Genomic DNA, 19,294 nt, shown 5'->3' with positions numbered 1-19,294 from the left:
AACAGAGTTAGAATCCCCTGTGGTCAGACTCCTGATCAGAGGGAGCATGCCAGCTGAATCTCCCTGCAGATCTTTGTGATCAATGTGCAAAAGGGAGAGGAAGGGCAGGGTGGCACAAACGGGAGGCAGACCCAGCATGCGCACGGCCACATCCCCAACCCTGCCTGTGCCCTCATGCATTCTTCTCAATGCTTGAAGTGGGAATTGACTGAGCGGTCTCTTTTCAGTATGTGTCAATTTCACAACTGTTCCTTTCATTTGAGTGCAACCAGGTAGCTGGAGCTAGCTCCCATTTTTATTTCCCCCAGTGCCCTTGAACTAGCGTCACGCTGAGGAAATGTGGTAAATTTAAAGAGTGCCGAGACTCAGCTGCCCAGCACTGCCACCATGGCCAGGTGTCCACTGACAGAGGGAACACACCAGGGTACGCTTGCTTTAATGTACATGGCATTTAAATGCACATTGTTATACTTTGCATGTAACCATTTGGCAGAACAGGGGCCCCCCTAAAGATGGCCAAAGTGCCACGAGGCAGTCATTTGCAACATCTTGACAAACAACATGAAGAACTGCACCACACTTCAGGTGCAAATGTCTGACAGAATAGTCACTTGTATTGAACCCAACAAAGAATTTACTGAATAGTTGCATGCACAGTGTGGCAAGCTGGTAATTGGTTGTCTGCATTCAGCTATCGCTGTCAGAGGTTTTATACAACCTCAGAAAATATAAATAGTCCTTGGAGAATCATGGAATACAATAGATGCAATTCCTAACATGAAGGTTTGTAGCTCAGGGTGGAAAGATCTGTCTGAAGATCAAATTCCCCCTTCTCCTTCATGCTGCTTACATTGTTAGGTCTTTTTAAAACATTTATTTTAGCTTTTGGTTTTGTTTTGTTTTGTTTTGAAAATGTATAAAGCAAACTGCATCATTGATGCTTGCACAGAAATCCCATGGGCAATTTCCTGGAAGCAAAAGATTTCAGGTGATACAGTCATAACAGCGGAAAGTGACTGCAAAATATAATGTTATTATTTCGGGGGGGGGGGGCGGAGTAGGCTGTATGTGAGATCTAACACCAGGATACTGCAAGTGTTAAAATATAGGCCAGGTTAGTTTTCTGTGTTGAGGTGATAGCCTGGGTGATAGGCCATTATGGGAAGGAAAGGAAAGGGGCCCTGCGTGAGACAGCAAATGGCTGAGGTTGCGGTTACTTAGGAGAACAAAGGCAGCATTTGGAGTTGAGTTGCAGTGATGTGCACTAGAAGCAAAGCAGTAATCTGGGGAGCAAGAGGCAGAGCAATGATTGATTTCTGTTTGAATCCAAGGCTGTGGCTATGGGAGAAACAAGACCCTCCATCGCAGGCTCAGGTTGTATATACGTATGTGTAAATGAATCATATATCATAAAGACAGCACAATCTCCGCTGTGCCTCACTCCCAAAGGAAACACGAACCCCGAGTAACTGCCTGAAAGCCCTGGAATCTAGCACCGTTTGGAGACTGGGGTAATGTGCAATAATAATTTAATCCAACCCACTGCCCTAAAACATCATTAGCTAATACCAGGATTACATGATCCTGCGTTGTATCTGAAGATCAAATGCATGAGGAAATTAGGCAGAAACAAGCCTAGGAAGGGAATTCAGATGAGAGAAAGAAATTAATCACCACCGAAAGTAGATAGTTAATTGTATAACTTACTATGCAATTGGGCACTGAAGCAACAAGTAGGGGAGCAGAATGTGTTTAGAAGTGTCTGTCTTCTATGGGGATTCTGAGCACCTGAAGAGGGCTTAAGGCTGCAGTTTTAGGCATACTTGGTTCTTATCTAGGTTTTATTTATCTCCAAGAGGTTTCTATAATAGCATAAACATGTTTAGAACTAGGTTTTGAGACTAGAAAACCTCCAATTAAATATTTATTTCATTCCATTTAGTAATTGCATCCATAAAATATATCAAAGCAATTCCACAGTAGCAACAATCAACAATAAAACAATGAAAAGGGGTTCCATTTATACAAGCAATTAATAACAATTCCATATATGAAAAAAACAAAAAGAAAAAAACCCATTTCATATTCGAAAACAATTCACATCCTGTAGAGATGCCAACTGGAATAAAGGTCTCCACTTAAAAGGCTTGCTGAAAGATCTTCAATAGGCAAAAGACAATACACTCACAGTCCCACAAAAATGCATAAATCAAAATTACAGTGTGCAAGAAAAGCGCTAGGAAAATGCATTTTCAAGACATAAACGGCTGCTTGCTGGTTCAGACGTGGCGTCATCTAGCCCACATTCTGTTTTGCCCAGCCAGGTGGCTTTGGAACTTGTGTCTCGGTGTTTTCCTCCATCTCTATGTCTAGAGATCTTTTCAAGGCCATTTAAGATGCCTTGCAGGACATCTTCAGAGAAGAAAGGGCTAAAGAGTAAACTCTACACAAATCTGGAATCCCTAAGATGATTGGATGGTGTCTTGTATGCCTTCTTCTGGCAACTCCTGCAGCAAAGCTGGGCCAAACATATTGCTCTCATTTCCTTTGGACCACATCAGTGAAGCGGGTCTAGTCCTCTGGGTAACCCAGGACCCCCAGACACACTGGCCAGGCTTGTGCCCCAGGGAGGTCACTTTGGGGCTGCTAATGCAGTGATATGGCTTCACCTCCGGAGTATCTCTTGAGACAGATGGATGCCATTGCAATGCACCCTTCTGTCTAGGGTGTGTATATGTATTTAAAGGACCACATCAGTGAGGCAAAGGGGAAGGGCCTTGTCATCCGGGCAGCTCAGGAACCTCCCTCCATGGCTTCTGCCCAAAATAGCTATGGCCAACCAGCAAAACACAAATAAATAAGGGAGCAAAATAAAAATAAAAATCCTTCCAGTAGCAGCTTAGAGACCAACTTAGTTTGTTACTGGTATGAGGTTTTGTGTGCGTGCAAACTTAGTTGGTCTCTAAGGTGCTACTGGAAGGATTTTAATTTTTTTTTGTTTCAACTATGGCAGAGCAACACAGCTACCTACCTGTAAATAAGGGAACAGACAAACTCTGACTGTTTGGATATCTGAATCAGTCATTTGTGTCATGAGGTTTGGGTATAATTCTTTGTGTTCCGATAACAGATGTCAGATAATGAATGTTCCAATAGCGGGACCTGCATGTATAAAGCTGTTTCATGTGTGCACATAGACCACGGGTGTCAAACACAAGGCCCGCAGGCCGAATCCGGCCCGCCAGACCTCGTCATGTGGCCCATGTAGCTGCCGGCGGCTGCCAGCCTTCACCTTTTATTCTCATTTTTTGTTTTGTTTTTGTTTTTTTTGACACAAGAAAGCCGCCTCTTCAGCGCATGAGCGGCAGCCTACAAGCCAGAGAATGTCTGCCCTCTAGCGGCGCCAGCCGTTCTACACAGGAAACCTCCACTTTACATGCATTCAGGAAACCTCCACTTGTTTTTATATTGAGCACATGCCATCCTGTGATGTGACAGATCCAACGGCTGCCTGAACCCTTCTCTCCTGTACTGTAAGTCCTACAGATACAACCGGCCCTTTGAGGGTAACCAAACTGCTGATGCGGCCCCCGATGAATTTGAGTTAGACACCCCTGACATAGACAGTTCAAATATTACATTTGAGACTTCTGGGTAGTGCATAGTATGACTCTGTCTTATCAACTTTTCTAGCATCTTTGATGAGTGATTTGCCTCAAAGATTTGTTCCTTTCCTTAGGATAGTAGTTAATTGATAAGCTGAGAGTGCATTTCTTTTATAAGCTATTTGCACATTTTATTGGGCATTAAATGACATCATGGTACCGAAATGAAAATGAGCATTTGTAAATATGCTTTGAGATTAAATAAAAGCACCGCATTAACAGCTTAAATAAATTACCTGTTTCTTTTTAGAACATTCACGTGAGGGCAAAAGAGGTAGTAGATAGTGACACTGAATGTCAAATCAGTCCTGCAAGTGATACATTTCATGCTTTTTGTTTCGATGCCGTTACATGCTCCCCACTTCCCTAAGTGGTAGGGGGTTCTGGGGCAACATTACAAGGTTTAGAAGTTTCCTTTGGATGAGAAAGCCTTCTGGAGAAGATGGGTATCATTTTTAGAGTAGTTGCTTATTTACAAATATAAAAGCAGAGCATGTTGGAAGCAAAGATGCACTCCGACAGCAGGCAGCAAATCCCAGAATAGCAGCACACTACACAAATTTTCATGGCAATTTCTAGCCAGCTCCAACTAGAACTCTCTCTGTGTCAGTTCAAATGCCAAACCTACAGCCCTCTCTCTCTCTCTCTCTCTCTCTCTCTCTCTCTCTCTCACACACACACACACACACACATGCAAACACAGTCTTTTTCTCAACCCCACACATGCAGGTATATTGCCCATTTGGAGAACTATCAGTAGCCATTAGCAATCTTTTGTCAACACTCTGATCACCATTTTCCATTGTGACCAGGCTAGTCGAATTCACAGCAATACTTAATTTTCTTCAATCTTTATTTTCATTTTCATCAAATTATGTCTTCTGACTAGCTCAGGTCTGTGCAACTTAGAGCTCTCAAAGTTGAACTCGGCCCATCAACCATATTGTGTGGCATTCCAGGGTCCTGAACGCTTCTCACAACCCAAATCTCACTGTATCTCACTCCTAGGAAGGCAGCAAAAGCTCTTGTTGGACAAATTTTGTGGTTGGTGGGTCACAAATTATACAAGTCTGAAATAGGAGAACCAGGTGTTGAAGACTCTGAATGACACACTTTCCATTACTGCAAATGAGAATGGAGTATGTGAAGCTATTGTGATTCTGAGGACTATGGTCAAATCCAAACAAACCAATAGGGAGATAGCTTGTCTCTAGCACAGGATTTCAACCTCTCATTTCTGAGTCACAGTGCTTGCTGATTACACTGAAACTGCTCTTAAAATCCCTTCACTGGACAAGGTCCAATGGCTGAAGCTCCATGTATGTTTCTATGAGCACCAAGATGAAAAATGGTGAGATATCTTTTAAAAAATGTAGTAAACAGTAATAAATATTTGTAAAATTAAAGTAGGGTTTGGATAGGTAACTTTTGTTCCATAAAATACCAGCTACCTGGCACAAACCAAGGGAAATGCTATCTAAAATCCCAAATGATTTTTTTAAAATTTAAGATATTTGTTAGGTGTGTGTGTCAATATAGATCTTATGAAAGAGTTATGTGTGTGATGGCAGGTAGATAAAGCTGCTAATTCACATGCCTGCCTCCTGCAAAAGTCCTACTAGTCCCAGAGAGATGCTCTTTGTGCTGCTTTGGAAAGCAGTCATAAGCAGTGCAACACTGATTTCTCTAGCATGGTACAGTTGTGCCCTCTCCTGCTCTGCTCTTTTAACAAACAAAGTTGTCTTTGTGACACTGGTCCACCTTTAAGAAGTATGTGCATAACGGAGGTGATGTTGACTTTGTGTAACATAGCTAAGTAGATCTCCTTCTGGTTCCTTCCATCTTCAAGATTTTTCTATTATTTATCCCTGACAGGTAGGCTTGATTTTGTTCACCCTGGCACAATTAACATGTAGATCCTGCTCACATCCCCACACGCAAGTCACACATCACAAAATATAAGTAGAATTGCTGTCTCAAACTTGGGACCTTTCCATCTGTGGTTGAAGTAGGAAACAAAGCAGCCAGAGTTCTTCCAGTCTGTTCCTGCACTGAAGCTGTTGTCCTGATCCATTCTTGCTTGCTGAGATGGGTATCACCCCAGATTACTCCTATATAGCAAGTGACCAAGGCCCAAGGTTAGTCATACTGCATGTATAAATTATGTACATTAATCATGTGCCTTTGGATTATATGTTTCAAATCTGTATCTTTTTAGAGTTTTCTTCCTCTCTAAATAGTACCAGAAGAGTTCTCTACTGGAACGTGATAGTGGTCCATCTTAATTTAAGTGGGAAACAAACATCATAAACTTTGAATTAAGAACCCTGGATTCAACAAGGATAAATTAATTATCGCATACTATAATTCATAGGTAAATCCATAGTGCCCTACAATTAATGTACACAAAGTATTGGAGGGTTACAAAGGGTACAGACCATGAAATTATACTCATATACTCAATTAACACTCACATCACAGTTAATTATGGTGAGGACATTTTAACAATGCCCTTTTCAACCACCTTGTGAAGGTTCCTTGATATGTGTGAAATAAATGATCCCCCAAGGGTGATTAAGGAAGGTCTCTCTTAAGTTTGCCGATGCTGACAACTTTTCTAATGGATGTTATCAAGCATGGAATGGCAGCATACGTCCATTTGACTGGGTGGAGGGATCAGCCAGTCCTTCAGCATCGATTATCTGCTTACTGGCATACACACAAAGAAGAAACATTCTTATGTAGCAGAAGCTTTTAATGACCTGGAACGTGAAGTTCCATTGATTAGGACTTATTAACAGAAGCAAATTGAAAATCTGAAGGTGGATTGTGTATGTGTGCTTTGAATTGTGCTCCTGGAAAGTGGTTGGAGAAATGGCTTCCATGAGAAACAACATTCACAAGTCAATCCATGCTTGTAGCATCATATTGAAAAGTGCTGAAAGCTGTGAGTTGATAAATGGCATTGGCCAGGTTAAGATGGTGAAGCAGCCATTTTCCCCTTCTATGATGGCCACAATTTGGCCTCATTTCACACTTTTTTGTGAACTGGTTCTTAATGATGCTTTACTTCTTTCCTTTTATAGATGCGTGCTTAAGGGGGTTTGCCAATTTTAGAAATGTTTCCTTCATTCATCATTTAAATGTCACATGAACTCTAAATCATTACCCTAACCCAAAAATCTAATAGCTGATGTTGGATAGCAATTTAGCGTTTCGTACATTTTGCGATAATTTTACGAATTTATTAAATCAATGGCTAGTTTTAAAAAGCAGACAATTTTATGTCTAAATCTGATATCATAGTCCCAAATCCAGACTGCAAACATTGTGAATTCTTCAAATTAAAATTTCTCAAAATATGATTAGAGATCGAAATGTAAATGGGTACGACAAGCAAATACAACAGCAACAAACACATAGTAGGAGTGGGGAAAATTTGGGTTGCACAGTTCCTGGAAAGGTAAGCGAATCAAAGTGAATTTTTCAATTCTTTAGCTTTTGTGATACAGTTGTGTACAGTGTGTGTGTGTGCCCATGTGTATATAACACATACAAAATTGCATCATGTTAGGGGACATTGCTTGCAAAAATGTGGATATTAGGCAAAAGTGTATATATACATAAATGTATATATTGTGGAAATGTGCACTACAACGTTGATGATTATTTTATGAGGAAGTTTTTTTATTGAAAAACCCCCCACAAAAATCAGAATGTGGGAAACCGATGACTGGAAAATTTAAGAGCTGGGAGGTGAATAGTACATAAGGGTAAAGGGACCCCTGACCATTAGGTCCAGTCATGACTGACTCTGGGGTTGTGGCGCTCATCTGGGAGCCGGCGTACAGCTTCTGGATCATGTGGCCAGCATGACTAAGACGCTTCTGACGAACCAGAGCAGCGCACGGAAACGCCGTTTACCTTCCCGCTGGAAGTATTTATCTACTTGCATTTTGACATGCTTTCGAACTGCTAGGTTGGCAGGAGCAGGGACCGAACAACGGGAGCTCATCCCGTCGCGGGGATTCGAACCGTTCCAATCGGCAAGTCCTAGGCTCTGTGGTTTAACCCACAGCGCCACCCGTGTCCCAGGAATAGTACATACATGGGTCCAAAAAACATTTCATCCTTACAACTAAGTTCTCAATTGCTCTTTATTTCCATTTTACACAAGGAGAACCAAAGCTGAAAAAAATTAACTTACCTTGTTTCTACCTGGGAAATTGTGCCTCTGTTGTTTTTTCAACACTTGTCTCCCAGCCAAAATCTTCCAGATCTGTGTCTTAGACTTCACATTTTGAATCCGTCAAAATGGACCCCTTTTTTGTTCTCTGGAGTCTTGGAAAGACTTTTCATTATGCCATACATGCTACAAAGGACTACAGGAAGTAAAGTCACCTGCCAAAGAAGCTAAAAAAGGAGAGTCTATTTTGTCTTAACAGATGCTGCCGGTGATTAATTAGCTCCTTTCCATAGCTGTCAAGTTATGCAGTTTGACTCTATGACACATGACTTTGAACCTATTCACCTGAGTATATATGCACAGCTCTGCTGTTCAGTTGATATATTCCTTTCTTTTTCATTCTTGTGAGAGAGGGGAAATGAAATGAATATTTTCATCAAGGTAATGGCTTACAGTTCATGGCTGGCTTGCAGAGGTTGCACACCTGACCTATTTTCCAATAAGACTAAAAGCAAATAAGGTTCTTTAGTCCTTCAGCGCATGACAATCATGCAAAAGAGTATCAAATCGATAATAGGAATCTAATAATTTAATTGACTGTAGGCAAAATGAGAAAATAAAATTTTCCAGTTTCCTTTGTCAAAATTTCGTAAGGACAGTTTATGTTTCTACATTAAAAAATAATAATCAATATTTTCCCCGACAAATGTATTGAGCAAATCCTCAGGGGGGGGGGGGGATGAGACTAACAAACAAGCAGCTATCATGGAGGTTGATAATGAAACCAGTCACACCTGTCATAAAAAAAATATCAATCTCCTTTTATCACTAGCATGATTTATTATATGTAAAACCCTACTAAGATATTTTGCCCATTTAATAGCCTTCAGTTTTCACTGAATTTCCTCAAGGTGCATTTCTGCTCAGTCTGACTCACCTTGATTTGAATTTATTTATTTTTAGGCCAGTGATATGCAGGACCTCACCCACAAAGTTTCATTAGTTTGATCAAACATCTCCACAAAAGTTTCTCTCAGTCATTTAAAATGAGGAAGAATCTCTGTATCTGCCTCAAATTCAGTTGGAAGGAAATGAAGTGGTAACTCCAGATGGAAAAAAACGAAGTCTGCTCCATGAGCAAATAGTGTAGTTTGGGCATTTATATCAGCACAGAGTACATACTATGGAGAAGAATTGCTAAGAGAAATACTGCTTGACTCATAATACAGCAGAGAATTACAACCCGGACAAATTCATATATTGAACCAGATATTAATCAAATGGTGTTGTGGCCACCAAATGATAAACTTGCATGTGTGAATCAGGCATTAGTCATTGGCATTTCTATTTCTGAATTTTCATGCAGCGCCGCAGCATTGTGAAGAGATGATATCTAGTGGGAGAGATTTAGAAAAAGCAACCAATAACTCAGTGGCAGATGGAAGTCAGCAACTTCCAGGAAGTGACTCAGCTCAACAGCAGGGAAAACAGAAGAGACTCAGAGCAGAGGAAATTAAGTATGAAATGAACCAAATAAACCTTTGCTTCATATAGGCATGCGTCAATTCACCTCAAGGGGGCTCAACCCTTTTTCGGGCCTCAGACAAGGGTGCTCAAAGGACCAATGATTTGCTCCAAGACACCATGCTCAAAATTTTGGGGAATCCTCAACTGCTGGCCACGGAGTTCTGCAGCTGCTGTCTCCGCGTCCCTCCCTCTCAAGGGAAAGCATGGATGTGCTGCCCTGGTGCCAATTTCAGTGAGAAGCACATTCAGCCAGGAGCTGGAACTGCTTCTGCTGCCTCCTCTTCTCTCGAGTAAGTTGAGAGGCTCCTTGCTCAGGTGATAGCAACTGTGGAGGCACTGAGGGACACTTGAAGTGCGGTTGACTAGGACTTGGACCATAACACTCACCAAGCATGACTATATTAGGTCCACAACTCCCTGCAAACTCCTTAATAAAGTAGCTGTGATGTCCCTATCTCTCTATAATTCCTGAATTATTCTTTCAATAGGAATAGAGCACCTGCGCCCTCTCAACATGAAGAGATTCTGACTGCCTTTTGCCTTTTGTTGTTAGTCAGGCTGGAGCTAAGAGGCCTAGCTGTTCCGTTCTGGGCTTCTCCTTTTTAATAATAATAATAATAATATTTATTACTTTTAAAACTTACAAAAAAGAAAGAAGAGAAAAAAAGAGAAAAAACAACACAATACAATATATAAACAATACAAAACACAACCTTAACACATTAAACTAAACACAATAAACAAAACAAAGCAAAACAAAAACAATTTAAAAACATACATCATACCTTTTCCATACTCTATCTTTCATTCTCTTGTTTCAACGACCTCCTCTCACCTCCCTCTTTGTATTCCACTTCCATTAATTGTTTCAGCAATACCTTTCCATCTTTCTCTATTTTCTATCATATAAATGTCTTAACATATTTTTAATCTTATTTCCATTAAAACTAGTATACTTATTTAAACTTAACTCCTCATAACATTTCTACTAAGGCCATAAAATTTCATTCCTACATTTTTCTATCACTCATTAATTTTACAATATTTCTATATACAGTGGTGCCTCGCAAGACGAAATTAATTCGTTCTGTGAGTCGCTTCGTCTTGCGATTTTTTCGTCTTGCGGAGCGCAGATTCCCCGGGTATTAACGGTTTTACGAAAAAGGAAGCAAACCCGCAAGACGTTTTCGTCTTGCGAAGCAAGCCCATAGGGAAATTCGTCTTGTGAAGCACCTCGGAAAACGGAAAACCCTCAATATATTGTAACTTTACTTTCCCTCCTTTCACCATTTGTTTTCCTTTTTTCCCCTTTAACCTTATTTTAACATTAAAACTAAAATGCTTGTATGTGTTTAACTCCTTATAACATTTCTCCTAAGTCCATAAAATATCAATCCATCATTTTTCTATCACTCATTAATTTTGCGATATTTCTATATATAAACTTTAAGTTTTCCAATCTTCTTCCATCAACTCCTCTCCCTGGTTTCAGATTCTGCCAGTCCTTTCCGTCAATTCCATATAGTCCATCAACCTGAAGTATTGGAACATATGATCAGACAAAGACATGCAGCTTAGGGTGAAGCCCAGTCAGAAAGTTTGGGTGTGGACTGATTTCAATTTTTAAATTATATAAATAGTGAGAGTCATGTAAGTACTCCTTCCATGACTCACTCCTTAAAACAACCAAAATGCTTGGGCTGCATAGACCCATCTTAAAATCTTGGCTATATGTAACTACATCTCTGTAATTTGTTTGTTTGTTTGTTTATGATAAATCAATTAAAAAAATCAAAAAATAGATTGGAAATGAAGAAGGGGAAGTCAGAATAGATTTTTTAATAACAAAAAAATCTCATCATTTCTTTCATTTTCATGGGTGTTCGCATGGTCATAAGCACACAAATTTCACACCTGAAGTCTTTCATGTGTATAGAACATAGGATCCTGGGAAGGATTTAGCATTTAAATTTCTATCCCACTAGGAATATGTCCCACTGTTTCTATGACACAGATTAATGACACTTTCAGATAATTACAGCTAAGCTAAGTTCCTTTTCTCTAGCACGCTTAGCAAAGGGTTCATCAAATACTTCCTTAGTGGTGAGAGGAATGATAGATTTGTATTCCATTATTCAGACTCCCGGAAAACTTTTTTTAAAATAATAATAATAATAAAAAATAAATCTTGATTGAGCCTGCTCACCCCTCCTTCAAGATTTCGCAGTATCCGGCCAATCCCCCCTCCCCCATCTCTGTAAGCGTTACAGAAGTTAGCTTACTGGTGCTCTGTGATTTTACATGCAAATCTGCTTTAGCCATGAACTTCCAGATAGCAGTTTGCAAAGCTGTAAGAAAAGATAAACAGTTTATCCAGTTTAATGATATTTAATGCAGATGTCACCACAATGGTGGCTGGCTGGATCTGTGTCATTAGAATCAAAAGATATGCATGGAGGTTTTTTTCTTTTACTGCTCTCATTACTGATGCTAAGTCCAAAGAGTGTTGATATTACATTGCTAAAGCAGAAACTAGAAATGAAGACTGGGGTGGGGGGTGGAATGAACATTTCAGTTAGAACCTTAACATAAACTAAAGGGAGGGAGGAACTAGCCCAGAGCCAAAGTTAACCTTTTGTCTTTTAGTCATTCCATTGTGGCAGCTACTGCTATACAAAAATCATTTCTTTGGATTTTCAATGTACTTTTGAAATCTAGGCCGTTGTATTAGAGTACAAAGAAGGTAATAAACAGCAGCTTTATCTTTCTGTTTTTTACAAGAAGTAAATGAAGTCCTTTGAAATTAGACATATGAAAAGCAGCATCAAATACGTGCCTTTTGTGTTTATGTAACCCAAGACTTGATGTAATTTGCACATGAGCAATTGCCTGTACTTTCTCAAGGTCCTTCTATTTTAGAATGTTCAGTTTCTAGAGATTTGATAAAGCTGTTAAAAGATGTCAAACAGCTTCTTATGCAACTTGAATGCTGGAAAGATGAATAAGAGGCGAACTGCAAATTGCATAAAGTTTGGGTTCAAACAGAGTGCTTTGGAGTCAATCTGGTTGCGATGTTCAGGACCCTTGCAAGACATTTCTGCTTGAAGTTCTTTTTTTTTTACTCCCCTCTAAGATCCTCTGAATTTATTTTACTCTCCCCTCCCATAAATTCACCTCAATAGTTTGATTTAGGAGAAATTCATTGGCAATGTCAGGATGTTGCTCAATTCAGAACCTGAGGAAACCTTTCCAAAATGGTCCTGAAAAACTAGAAGAATCTGGCATAGTTTCAAGGCTTCATCTCATGGATGTCTCACCTACAGATGTAAAATTTCTTGAAATGTTGAAGCTGGGAGGAAAAAAGGCTTTGGGTTTTTCCTGGCACCTTGGTTTACAACCATAATCCGTTCCGGAGGTCCGTTTGTAAACCAAAACAGGTTGTAACCCAAGGCGCGCTTTCGCCAATGGGGCCTCCCAAAAAAAATTGTTTGTAAGCCCCCCAAAATGGGTTGTAATCCAAAAAAGGGTGCAAATCGGGACACGCACTCCCGGGTTTGACGTGTTTGTAATCCAAAACGTATGCAAACCAAGGTACCACTGTATATGGAAATTTTCAGGAAAAGGGGTTCGGGTGCAATCTTTTTTTAAAAGTGCCCTTCAAAAATCACTTTGTTACTTTTAGAACATAAAACACATTCTGTAAGACTTGGTTTGCTTCACAGTTATCATATCTGGTATATTAAAAGTCCAGTTTATTCTATGCCAAACGAGGTGTGGAACTTTGGAAGCAACTTAAAAGGGGATATATTAAAGGTCTGACAGCCTATATTTCCACACTTTGCTGCATGTTTTGTGATTTTAAATCTCTGCTGGGGCTCTCTCTAGGCAACCAGGGAATTCTCCTTTTATTATAGCTAGCACTGATACTTTTAACCAAATAACAATTACAAAAACCAACAACAGCAAACAATGGGGTGTGTCTTAGCTTTTGATCGGGTGGCTTTCTTTGCTGATTCCTCCTTTTCTCTGCAGCTTCCTGCGCTCCCTTAAAAACTGCTCTGGATGTGGTGCAGGAAGAGTGGGGGGCTGCAAGAAGACAGGGGAGTTGGCAGAAATCACCACCCTGACCCCTTCCTTCTTGAGAAGACTGTTGGATCCTGGTTCCCTGCATAAATGGAAGTAGCCCTACCATTTGCTCAAGAGGATGGCTGGATCCCATCAACTGGTTATTCAAACCAGGTAAGAGAAGAAGTGTATGTGCCTGCAGCATGACCCCAGTCTTTCAAACCATGATTTGGTGAACTGGAGATGTCACATTCATGGGAATTAAATGTTTTAGTTTAGTTGGGTCACTATGAGCTATTGGCTGTTGGTTTCTATTTTCCTCACTGAGCAGCAACTGCAGTCACGCGACACTGTTTTGCATTCCACAGTCAGAGTTACTGTTGGGTTCCCACGGGAATGGGAGACTGGATGTGACGTTCACTGGTTTCCTGTTTTTCACTGTTCTCTCAGTGTTCTTTGTTTCCAAGAGGAGTTGCTTCTCTGCTCTCACAGAGGCAAGATGCATGTTTGTATTCTCTCAGCATAGAGTGTAAATAAAATTAAGAATGTAGCACATACTGCTTATCCTTCTGCTGTGTGACGACGCTCTGCTTGGGCTCAAGATAAGACGAGCCTGTATCAGCTTCAGCTTCAGATGGGCCGAAGCTGGTCAAAATCTCACACTGGCTATGTGCACTTATTTATGATAAACTTTTAAAAAAGTTATTCCACCCAAAACTTATTAGGAGTTGTTACCCCAAAAGTCTGTAAAAAAAAAAAAAATTGCTGGAATTCAACCGTATATTTCCATTGAAAGGTGGAATAATTAGTATCCATATAATACAAAAGGCCCATTTTGTGCACACCTTAAAGCAAAGAGATTCACAAAGAATAAGTTTGTAATTTGATACCTTAGGTGATATACTATTGCCCTACTTGTTACTATTCTTCCACAAAAGCATTTTTAAACTCTTCCTTTACACATCAAGAAGATTAACTCCCAAACATATTTTCAAAATCACAGATAACTTCTTCTTCAACTTCTTCTTCTTCTTCTTCTTCTTCTTCTTCTTCACCCAAATCACAGTTATTTGAGACGAAGGGAAGAAAATGAAAACTGCATAATAATTATATGTAGATTGAAATCTCCTTCTCATAAAATTGTTAATGCTTGAAGAGAGACAGAGCTTATTCTTGGGAAGAAAAGTACAGAAAATCAATCAGTCCAATTTAGTAACAAAGTTCCTTATCAACTCCTACTTTTGGAATTAAAATATATAATACCAGTCAAGCAAAACTAGTCAATAAAGATTTGTAGATTCCTTTTCTAATTGCACCAAGGCCACAAAGAGTCACCATACATGGATCTCTTAAACACAGGATACGGAATGGCTGTTGTCTGTGAAAAACTGATTGTGCCCAGTCCATTCCCAGAGCAAGCACATAGTCCGCACCCGCTACCTTAACTGCTTTGCTACATTTAGGGGTATGCCAGTGGTGGAGATGAATAAATCTGTCAATCTTGATTCATCTCATTTTCTCCTTTTTCCAATTTTAAGTTCAGCTCTCCACATTTCCGCAGCACTTTCTGATTTTTTTTAACGTCCTCGTGAAAATTTATAAGTGGTTTACTGCAAATGTCTGCTAATATATGCATTCGTGTGTACAATTCTGCTCAATATAAACATTTTTGCAAAGCAATTTTCCCTCATGTAATGCATTTTTGCATGATATTTTCATTTGTTGTCGTTTAGTCGTGTCCGACTCTTTGTGGCCCCATGGACCAGAGCACACCAGGCACTCCTGTCTTCCACTGCCTCCCGCAGTTTGGTCAAACTCATGCTGGTAGTTTCAAGAACACTGTCCAACCATCTCGTCCTCTGTCGTCCCCTTCTCCTTGTGCCCTCAATCTTTCCCAGCATCAGGGTCTTTTCCAGGGAGTCTTCTCTTCTCATGAGGTGGCCAAAGTATTGGAGCCTCAGCTTCATGATCTGTCCTTCCAGTGATTAGCATGTGCATTTTTAGGCACAATTTAACCCAGTATATGATTACTGGTAAACTTTGGTTGGGTGACAAACTGCATTGCAAAATTAGGAGAAGTGCAAATTTCAAAGGATGGCTGTATTTCAGTTCTCATATTGTTTCAGAAAGTGCAAATTAGATAGGTTCACTTTTAAATGTGAACTGAATTCAATTTCTCCTCATACATAGTCACTACTAATATTACATGTAGGTGGAGCTTCTGGTTTAGCCATAATTTGGAAACAGGTAGAAACAACTCTGAAAACCATGGTTTATAGAAATCACGTTTAGGCCTATCCATGCCTAAATTTATTTATTCATGTTATTAGATTTTGTATACCACTCAAATTAATATTATTATTATTATTCCCTGGTTCACATTCAAACTCAAGCCAAAAGCCTTCCCAAAGGCCTTCCAGCCAGCACTCAACCCCTTAAAACAACGCCTTCCTTTTCTTTCAAGTAGGGAGAGACAGTGTGCATGAGGGGTGGATTTGAGAGAGGGGTTTTTTTAAAATTTCTCATTCTTTTTGTCTGCCATTCTCATGCTTTGAATAATGGAGGAGAAGGGTGCCAAAGCAGGGATGCAGCTGCCCTAAAGACTGATGCAGGAGCTTTTAAATTGGAAATTGGCAGTATATATAAAGTAAGATTCCCCTTCCCACCCGCCTCATTTGCAGATGAGCCCTCCAGAATGGAACAGAAAGACAGACAGTGGAAATGGAATACAAGTTATTGCTAGACTTCTGTGTGATCCATGTAAATAAACATGGATTTTTAGGAAATTCTCTCCACATGCAGTGTGTGTGTGTGTGTGTGTGTGTGTGTGTGTGTGTGAGAGAGAGAGAGAGAGAGAGAGAGAGAGAGATGCCATTTGTCTCTGTGTCAGTCAGGTTTCCAACCCAGAAACTATGGAGTTTACCACTGTCATTGCTAACAAAAGCATCTAAATTCAGAAATTCTAAAAAAAAGAAAACCCCACAGGGTGCAATCAGGAGTCTGTAAAGACTTCTAGCTAATTCATTTCCTTCTTTTCAGTTTTCAATGGCAATGCATAGTTAAATGATGAAATTTGCTTCTGCAAGATGTGGTGAGGACCACCAACTTAGATGAATTTATATAGAAACACATGGCAATAAAGGCTGTTGACTACTGTTCATGAGGGTTTTGTACTAACTTCCTACAGAATAAGAGGCCCCATGCCTCTACATACCAGTTACTGCATAACAACAGCAGGGGAAGCTATTAGGGGCTTCCTATGGGCATCTGGGTGGCCATTGTGAGATACAGGATGCTGGACTAAATGGACCTTTAGTTTGATCAGCGGAGCTTTTATTATGTTAGCACCACACCTGCCAATAGTAAATGTTTGATGTGCCTAGTCACTTCAAAATCAGTATGCAGTGGACATCTTCAGATTGTTTTATTTCTTAAACAAAGTTATCTGACACATTTCAGAAGATAAATAAGAAAGCACTTTCCAGTGTTATCTCAACTATATTTACACTGATTCCAGGTAGTAAAATTCAAGCTTTTCAATATCAAGAAAAGCATCTTAACAGGCATCTATCTGCCTGTTAAGACGGTATTGTTTTCAAAACTCTTCTCTGCCTCCATGGCACTTCAATCAGCTTTCACCCCAGTTGTGTGTTTAAGGAATCAGAACTTTGTATTTTAATCTCCCACATTCCAAATTCAGTCTCTCTTTTATTTAAAAGAAGATCACCACTGTGTGGTCCAAAAACTCATAGAAAATGACTTTCTTATTACAGGTGAGCATAAGTATTTGATTAGTTAGAACTGCTGGGTTCCCTTTCTCTGTGGGCACTTAAAGCTGCTGAGTGACATTCAGAAAAGAAACAGGCAAGCCCTTTTCTTAGAGATATCAATACATTCTCTGTATGCAATGCATTTAGAATGATGCATTTACTCTCACAAAGCCATGTGGCCTAAAGGAAGAATGGTTTTCCATGATCGTGTATTACTAAGATTTAGGAAACTTTGAACTTATTCTTACCTACTCAGCCTCTAAAGGTTTATTTCTTTATATAAAAGACAGTTGTGAATTAGCCATTGGATTTATACTGAATGATTAAATGATAAGATTTTAAAATATTTTTTAGCAGAACTGAAAAAGGTGGAATATGTCATAACTGAAGACACCTGCTATGAACTGGGAGGATCTCTGATGATTCAGAAAAAAAAATGTCTTACAAAAAGATAATTTTAAGCTGTTTTTCAGAGATGAGAACTTTCAGCTAATGAGGAGACACACATTACTCATATGCTGCTTATGTGCAGGGTACAATTGTGTTTATTTATAGTGAGGCAGTGCTTTTAGTCGTGTCCTGGGACTTTGTGTCTCCTTTCTCAAAAAACCACATACTAGTTTGATGTGAAACTGTAGTTGCTTGAAGAGGAACCTAAACACATGATCTCTTGCTGTCATGTAGAGTCTCTGCATGATCAGGACACCTGCACAGAACAGCAGGATCTCACGTGTTGGGGTCTCTCTTCAAAGAAAAAGGCAATGTATGGTTGTTTGAGGAGATCTGACATCGAGGAGCAGGGCTAAAAGTGCAGCCCCACTCCAAGGAAGCAGAAGTGCACCGTAGATGCAAGCAATGTGTGGGAAAACTCCAGGACAGAGGTGCTAGGAGACTTCAACCTTTACACTGAGGCTTCCCTTACTGGGCTATCTCAGGACCTCATAACCTCTAGGACACGCATATCCAACGCCCAAGAGATTGTGATCTACTCCCAGTATAAAAAAACTGGCAGTGATCTACCCATTGTCATTAGAGGGAGGAGAAGCGGGGGGGGGGGGGGGGTACTGGTTGGACATCCCTGCTCTAGGATGACTATGGTGCTCTTTCAAATTGTTATCCAGAAAGTGAAGGAGACATGTTACACTTTCTCAAATTGCCCCAGGGCTTGATTTCCTAAAGGCTGGAGAGTGGATGTGGAAATACTATTTCCTAGTGAGCTCCCGTCTTTCAGCACCAGTTGCCCCATACCCTCTCCTCAATAATAATAATAATAATTTATTATTTGTACCCCACCCATCTGGCTGGGTTTCCCCAGCCACTCTGGGCGGCTTCCAACAAAGATGAAAAGTACACTAAAACCCTCAGGCATGAGCGTTTAAATAAAATGGTCAATTTCTGAAGTTCTTAGGAAATCTGATGGATTCTTGAACTCTGGGGGATTTTGCAAATTCTGCCTAAACATGCTGTAAGCCTTCCTGGAACTGGGAACCCTGCATGATTGGTCTTCTCAATCATGAGTCTTTTAAGTGTGTTCATGCTAGCAAGCCACCTTCAGACCTTGCCGGCCAACATGGAAGGGACAGGATATATACCCTGCGTCTCCTACACATTTAAAATCTTCAGACTTTGCTACATGGAACATGCATCTATATTGGGAAGGCTCCTCGCCTGGAATGTTTGCTTTTTGCATTTTGATGTGAAGCATGAGCCCTACTTGTATTTAGCTGTGTCCTGACGGAAGACTGGCCACTTTCCACTGCTGAAAATGGACACAAAATGGAATTGTAGGCATATGTTCTCAGCTCAAAATAATGTAGACTGAGGTTTGGTGACGTGGAAACAACATTCCTGTACATTCCTGCTGCTGCAGTTTAAGGGCATGTTCATACTCTAAGAAACCAGTAGATGGAACCAGTGGTTCCAGTGGTTCCATCTCATGTGGAATGGGACAAAGCTGCAGGGAAGAAGGAGAAGGACTGTTTTTCTTCTTTCTGTTGCTAGCAGGGGTGAAAGAAGGCTAACCGGCACCTGGTGCAGGGTGTCGGAGGCAGGGCAAACCGCCCAGTGGCGCATGCGCGTGC

At 40.2% G+C, this 19,294-nt stretch overlaps 1 protein-coding gene across 1 annotated transcript in view; it reads left to right on the top strand.

The window, feature by feature from the left end:
* Positions 1–19,294, top strand: part of LOC307214296 (uncharacterized protein) — a 188,150-nt gene that overhangs the window by 159,089 nt on the left and 9,767 nt on the right. Inside the window, exon 5 of the mRNA XM_079973124.1 lies at positions 13,411–13,617. Within this exon, the coding sequence (XP_079829250.1) occupies positions 13,411–13,561 (151 nt within the window). The 3' untranslated portion in view covers positions 13,562–13,617. The remainder of the gene's footprint in view (positions 1–13,410; positions 13,618–19,294) is intronic.

The sequence above is a fragment of the Podarcis cretensis genome (assembly GCF_951804945.1).
Source record: "Podarcis cretensis genome assembly, chromosome: 4".
NCBI classification, from domain to species: domain Eukaryota; kingdom Metazoa; phylum Chordata; class Lepidosauria; order Squamata; family Lacertidae; genus Podarcis; species Podarcis cretensis.
The sequence above is the reverse complement of the archived record's forward strand: the minus strand, read 5'-3'. Positions and strand labels throughout refer to the sequence as shown.